This window comes from Eleginops maclovinus, chromosome 10, assembly GCF_036324505.1.
Source record: "Eleginops maclovinus isolate JMC-PN-2008 ecotype Puerto Natales chromosome 10, JC_Emac_rtc_rv5, whole genome shotgun sequence".
NCBI classification, from domain to species: Eukaryota; Metazoa; Chordata; class Actinopteri; order Perciformes; family Eleginopidae; genus Eleginops; species Eleginops maclovinus.
Genome location: NC_086358.1, coordinates 4716729 through 4723511, shown reverse-complemented (window position 1 = coordinate 4723511; position 6783 = coordinate 4716729). Strand labels below are relative to the sequence as shown.

Sequence of the window (6783 nt, the reverse complement as noted above, 5' to 3'; positions counted from 1 at the left end):
ACATTTTACTATAAGAAGGTGTATATTGTATTTATTGTTGTTGTTATATTATTTGTCTCACTTATATAATCCATATTCACTCATTATTCACAGTTTTAAATGTCAACCCAATAAAACAACAAATGCGCACCGGGAGGGAGGGGGGGAAGCACTTCCGGTCTTTTTCACCAAGTATACCCAGTGCGCATGTGCGAATATTCCACACGTGTGGTGAACGTCTGACTGGCTGCATGCAACGGAGATCTTAGAAAGTTCATATCGCTTCTAAATATTACTATAAGAAAACGCTTCGCAAGTTTTGCTTTCTTTTCTAACCGAGGTAAAAGAAAAATAACCTCCGTGAAGCATTTCGCCGAGAGGGCAGAAATACCAGAAAAACTAATTCACAATGGTGAGTGTTGTGAGTAGGCTAACTATGAGCTAACATTAGCTTAAGGAAACTACGTTGCATGTCATACTAACCTCATCCAACTACTGTGTTTTTGCACTTTTTACGGAGATTCGCTGTTGTTAATGTGAGTTTTAAATGTTGTTTTATTTCCATGTTCAGACTGAAGCAGCTGTTAACCCAAAGGCCTACCCGCTGGCCGACGCCACGCTGTCCAAGACCATCCTGGATCTGGTGCAGCAAGCCTCAAACTACAAACAACTCAGGAAGGGCGCTAATGAAGGTGAGGAGATCATCGTATTGGGACTTGCATGTAACTAGGTGGTGGGTTCAAGTACAAGCTGGTAGATGGACAATTTGCTATTTTTAGAGTCAGCGTAACATCAGGAAAGTCTGCGAAACGTGGTCTCTTCCAGGTTAACAACACACGCAGGATGAGTTTAATGTGCGCTTTAAAGACCCCGGGGGAAGTAACGTCCCTGTTATCATTGTAGAACTGTTTCCCCCCCAAACAAAATACAACCTTTGACATTCTTTCAATCATTTTTAAAAAATCATAAATGGGAAATATTTTCTGTTGCAGCTTCTTAAATACGACTTTTTGTTTTGTTTTTTCTCTTCATAACAAGTCAGTTTGGGAATTTAAACTGTGAAGAAATCATGGAAAGTACTACGTGATGCCCATTTGTAATACTGAATTTGACCAAAGATCAAGGATATAATCAGCAGATTAATCTCAGAAATCCTTCTTAAACCAGTAAGCTACCAGTATGTTGCTACCCAAACTAACTTTGACTTTCATTCTTTTCCAGCCACTAAAACCCTGAACAGAGGCATCTCCGAGTTCATTGTGATGGCTGCTGATGCTGAACCACTGGAGATCATCCTCCACCTGCCCCTGCTTTGTGAGGACAAGAACGTCCCATACGTGTTTGTCCGATCCAAGCAGGCTCTGGGTCGGGCCTGCGGGGTTTCTCGTCCCGTCATTGCTACCTCCGTCACCATAAAGGAGGGGTCCCAGCTCAGACCACAGATCCAGTCTGTTCAATTGTCGATTGAGAGACTGCTTGTCTAATTTTTTTGCACTGTTGTAACAAAGTGTCCTCTTGGAAAAGATGTGGAAGACACATTTCCACTTTGAAAATGAACGTGTCATCTGTTTGATGAAAAACAGTTATGAATGACAGGAAAATTTAAAGGTTTTTCTTTTCTACTTTTTAGGACCGTGTCCACTTCATTGTATCAGTTTGCGAACGCATTACCTGATGAATAAAAAATACTTTTTTATTTAAACCTGATGTTTTGTTCTGTTAATTATTGTGAACTTCACAAAAGTCAAAGTCCACTTTATTGTCAAAGTTTCCACATGTGTTATACATACAGAAAATTGAAATACCGTCTCTGGCCGTCCCACAGTGCAAATATAAACAAGAACATATAACAAAAAGATAAGAGCATAGAAAAAAAGGGGGAGTAAAATAGGGTATACAAAGAAAACTAATATGTTAGACACAATCAAAACAGTTTGACAGTAGTGCAAGTAGTTCTTTACTGCTAAAACTACTTTGTGCAAAGCACATTTTCAGTAGCAGCGGAGAATACAAAGTGACTGGTGTTGGATGAGGGACGGTTGTGTGACGGACGGGGATTCATGTCCTGGTACATTTCCATTGAGGATGTGGGGAAAGGTGGGTGGGACGGAGGGCGGAGAGGTCAGGGGCGAGAGAGGGAGGGATGGGGGGAGAGGTAGGGAGGAGAGAGAGAGAGACAGGTAGGGAGAAAGAATATTGAGGGAGGGACAGACGATAGAGAGAGAGGGAGGGAGAGAGTGAGAGGAGAGAGTTCAGCATCCTGACCGCCTGGTGGAAGAAGCTGTTCCTCAGCCTGGTGAAGCTCGAGCGGAGCCTTGAAACCTTGCAGTGGTGAACAAGTTCACGTTTCAAAAGTCAGAACGATTAAGTGAAGAATATGATTTTCAGAATAAGCCTCACATGCTTTTAAAAGGCTACATTTCCCAATAGCATGGTTTTATTGTAAATCACTGATGACCCTCATATTTGAATATAACATTTGGTTATAGTTATGATTGAATATAATGCAATATTCACAAATTGTCATTAAACTTAATTCAATGCTTCATTTTACTCAATAGGCACTTGAAGCCATGGTTGAACACGTTTTCTTTGTAATGAAAAACACTGCAAAATTCATCTGGCATACCTAAAGCAAACAATAAATGAAATGCTCATAAAAATCCGAGGGCAATCACAGGACTACAAAGTCTACTGAACCTACCTGTCCGTCTACTAATGGTGGGAAAATGCTTTAACAACTAAAAACCTTATATTCAACTAAGTAAGTAAATAAAAAAAGCAGTATCAACAGCAAAGTGTTAAAATAAAAGGACTTGGTAGGCAGAATGAACCAAGTTAAAGAGTTACATTATTAACCTTTACTGGGGGAGTGGCTTTGGATGGAATCCTGAGGAGACCTTTTCAGTGTTGGAAACTTGTTTTTTGGCTGGGAAACTTGTTTTTTGGCTGGGAAACTTGTTTTTTGACTGGGAAACTTGTTTTTTGACTGGGAAACTTAAAATGCAGGCAAACGTTTAAACGCCACTGAACGAGAACAACCTACCACATCACAGTTTTTCTGCGGCTCTTGAATGCAACACGTAAAGTGAGCTGCTAAACTTTGCACCCAACTCAACGCAGTCACTGATCTAAGGAGCTGCAGCATGGCCGGGCCTCCAGCTGTGATCTGGGAGCATGAGTTGGAGGGTCTGCTGCGGTACAGAGAGCTGCTCCCCCGGCTGGAGGAGGCTCTGGGGAAGTTCTCCAGCCGGGACCCGGCAGAGGTGATCCAGCCTGTGCGCATGACCGTGCCGCTGCAGAAACACCACGGGTAGGCCTGCTGTGAGCCTCTGTGGCTAACTCAGTGTAGTCCTAAAATATGAGGCTTTGTTTTTAATATTTAATAGCATTGTTTACCTGGTTGCTATAGAATCTATTGCATGGTTTAATGGTTGTTTCAAACTCGTCTGTCTTTGAGGTGAATCTTATTCAAAAACACAAACGTTATATCTTGGGTGGCCCAGGACAGTCCGGCTTTTCAATGCCCTGTCCGGCGTCCGGCTTAATGCTGCGCCGGACGCGTATTTGTCCTCCTTCACTGTAGCCTAAAGCCGGACGTCTGGCCACCCTACCTGGTCACCCTAGTTATATCTGTTGGTAAAGAGTTATCATTTTAATCTGATGTGGAAAGTAACTAAACTTACTCTAGTGTTGTGTTTAAGTATTTCCGTTTAATGCTTCCACTACTTTTATTTAAACCCTCATAGTTACTAGTTACTTTGTAGGCATACAAACACATGGTGCTGCTGTGGTGTAATGTATAATACTTTTTGTACTTTAGGTATATTTTGATGCTAATACTTCACTCTTTTACTTAAGTCATAATTGGAAATCAGGACTTTCCCTTGTAATGGAGTATTTTAAGACCATAGTATTTGAACTTCTGTTACCTTGTCCTTGTTACCTCCTTTGTGGCGTTCACACCCAGCCATGTTATGTATTATTTACTTTCCTAGTAAATAGTCTACTAATGTTTTTTCTTAACCACTCTCTAAAAGGTATTAATATTTGACATGCAAGAAAGTCATGTGTCATCTCTAGAAAAATGTCCGATAATTATAAGGCATTATATGATATTTAATGCTCACTTTCAAAGCAAATTCTTTCTAGTGGTTTGATTGTGGACATCCTTCCGGTGAAATGTCCTGCAGGTGAAACAATAATAAGCTGTATTGTTGAGTGGTGCTCCTTCTGTTTCACAGCTTTTTGGGATTGATGCCTACATACATGGAGAAAAACAGAGTCCTGTGCACAAAGTTTGTGTGTTTCTACAAGAGGGAGGACGGTTCAACTTTGCCGTCCACACAATCCACAGTGGTGCTGCTGGACCCGGAGTATGGGAACATAAAGGCAGTGAGTAAAACCTTATTAAACGCATGCATGGATTACCTAAAGAGAGAGCAAAAGGCAAAGCTTTAACAGCCTCAGTCACGCTTCCATCCTGCAGGTTATGAATGGAGAGGTGATCACAAGGATGAGGACAGCTGCCGCCTCAGCCATCTCTGCTAAGGTACCTCCAATGTTTATGAGCATCGTGTCCGGTTGGTTCTCTAACTTGTACTTCTTCTTGTTCTCACTATGACGTGCTTTTGTTACGCAGCTGCTGATGTGTCCTGAGGCAGAGGTTTTGGCCATCCTGGGGAGTGGGGTTCAGGCCTTGAGTCATTACGAAGTCTTCACCGAAATGTTTTCATTTAAAGAGGTACGGTTACAACAATGTCTTTAAGTCAGCCTGAACAGAGTTATCAGTTGAGGGCCATTTCAAATATGCATGATAAGAACAATTGGGGTATTATTCGTGTGTCTTGAAGAGACCCTATTGTGCTTTTTAGGGGTTTCCCTTTGCTGTAAAGTTTTTTGTGCATGTAAATGTTATGCAAAGGCGAACATCTCTCCAGAGGGAGTTTCTCTTTCAGATGAGAAGATTGAAGCTAATGCCAATAGCCGCTCAACATAGCATAAAGATTTGAAACTAGTAAACAAAGTCCACCTACTGGCAGCTGTAAGGCTAATAAAATGTGATATAATTTAATGAATATGTAATAGTGTTTTCTTTCAGGGTGTTATTGCCAGACTATTTGTTGCATTGATTTCCTGGATGCTCATCACAGGTGCGCGTTTGGAGCCGCACAGGTCAGGGATCGGAGAGGTTTTGCCGTTCAGTCAGCGGTCCGGTGAGAGTGTGTGTCTCAGCCGAGGAGGCGGTGAGGGGCGCGGACGTCATAGTGACTGTAACCAGATGTACAGAGCCGGTGCTGTTTGGTCAGTGGGTCAAACCAGGAGCACATGTGGCAGGTGAGTAAACAAACCACACACCCACACAACACACACTTCCTCGTATGTGTAGACCTAAACCTGTTCCTGATTCTGGTTGGTCTCTGAGCAGCGGTCGGAGCCTGCAGGCCAAACTGGCGGGAGCTGGACGACGTTTTAATGAAGGAGGCCGTGGTGTACGCGGACAGCAGGGAGGGGGCGATGAAGGAGTCCGGGGACGTCATCCTCTCCGGGGTCAGTTTGCATTGTGCTTTCTAACTGCCTCGTTGACAAAACTGTCTTTTTGCAGCATTTGTTTAAAATGGATAATGATTGGTTTCAGGCCGAGGTGTTTGCAGAGCTCGGAGATGTTATTAATGGGACCAAACCAGCCCTCAGAGAGAAGACAACCGTGTTCAAATCCCTCGGTAAGCCCTACTTGATTGTATAGATTTTTTTTTAAAAAGCTCCAACCAAAGCAGGATTCTGGTGTGCAGATATTGCCTCATCAACCTGGGCAGCAAGTCCTGCCCATAGCAGTTGACTGACAGCCTGGTCCTTAAGGAGTAACAAAAACATTAGAGCATTAGCAAAACACAGATATAAATAAATCACATGAAATAAAAAATACAGAATATATAGAGTAATTTAAAATATCATTACATACATAAATAAGTGCTTTTAATTATTGTTTTATAATTTGGAATGGTTCTTTATATTTTTATACTTCCCTTCCTTACAAATGTTAACGTTTATTATTTTATTTATTCTTTAGATTTCCTTTTTTGGATTAATGTGCTTATTTGTTGTATCTATTCCTTTTTATATTTCCACATGTAGTTTTGTATTATTTTACATCTAACGGCTTTCATATGACTCCATATCATGGCTAGTCACTAGAGATTGGAGTACTTTTTCCAATTCAATAAATGAAGACTCTTCTTTCTTTAATCACAGGCATGGGAGTGGAAGATGCGGTGTCCGCTCAGCTGGTGTTCGACCAATGGGAAGCCAAATCCTGCAAATCATGAAGTGGCCTTGTATTTCAATCTTGACTTGTTTCAAACTTCTCTGAACTCTGGGACATTTTATAGGAAAAACCAGCATTTTTTTTAACCATTGTTCCTTAAGACTTGTCTGTAAGTATGTGATTCCACTGTCAGCTGGAACAACTGAAATAAATATTCTGCTCACCCTCACTCATCGCAGCCTGCCATTGTGATCCTTATTCAGTGTAAACGAGGTCACATTTCCGCACCGTGTGCTTTTTAACTTTTTGTCTCCCATCTACGTTTGTCCGTAACATTCATTCAAATTGAAATTGTGCTATTGTTAACTGTTACTAACTGACATGGGGATATTTGTACCTAAAAATGTGAATTTTATTTGTTATGCGAGTGAATTCTTGAGCATACCATAACACTAAATTAAACAAGACAACCTAATCTTTTGCAGTCTTACTAATCCCTGCAGCCTTATGTGTTTAGACAGAAATGACAAATCAAACAG

The 6783-nt window shown here is 41.3% G+C and overlaps 2 protein-coding genes across 2 annotated transcripts; both read left to right on the top strand.

Moving 5' to 3' along the window:
- Positions 1-170: 170 nt before the first annotated feature.
- Positions 171-1686, top strand: snu13b (SNU13 homolog, small nuclear ribonucleoprotein b (U4/U6.U5)). The gene is made up of 3 exons (XM_063892722.1): positions 171-391; positions 551-671; positions 1201-1686. The coding sequence occupies exons 1-3, from the start codon at positions 389-391 to the stop codon at positions 1461-1463; spliced, it is 387 nt and encodes a 128-aa protein (XP_063748792.1). The 5' UTR covers positions 171-388; the 3' UTR covers positions 1464-1686.
- A 1200-nt stretch (positions 1687-2886) lies between these two features.
- Positions 2887-6473, top strand: crym (crystallin, mu). Its single transcript, XM_063892720.1, has 8 exons — positions 2887-3292; positions 4224-4374; positions 4469-4531; positions 4622-4723; positions 5133-5316; positions 5408-5529; positions 5618-5702; positions 6232-6473. Exons 1-8 carry the CDS (start codon positions 3126-3128, stop codon positions 6303-6305), a joined length of 948 nt encoding a protein of 315 aa, XP_063748790.1. The 5' UTR covers positions 2887-3125; the 3' UTR covers positions 6306-6473.
- The last annotated feature ends 310 nt before the right edge of the window (positions 6474-6783 follow it).

Bases quoted from the DNA above. Each gene is read 5' to 3' on its own strand.
- snu13b (XM_063892722.1), top strand. The intron at 672-1,200 runs GTGAGGAGATCA...ATTCTTTTCCAG, and splicing joins CAGGAAGGGCGCTAATGAAG to CCACTAAAACCCTGAACAGA.
- crym (XM_063892720.1), top strand. From the start codon at position 3,126: ATGGCCGGGCCTCCAGCTGTGATCTGGGAGCATGAGTTGGAGGGTCTG. The intron at 3,293-4,223 runs GTAGGCCTGCTG...TCTGTTTCACAG, and splicing joins CCGCTGCAGAAACACCACGG to CTTTTTGGGATTGATGCCTA. The intron at 5,317-5,407 runs GTGAGTAAACAA...GTCTCTGAGCAG, and splicing joins ACCAGGAGCACATGTGGCAG to CGGTCGGAGCCTGCAGGCCA.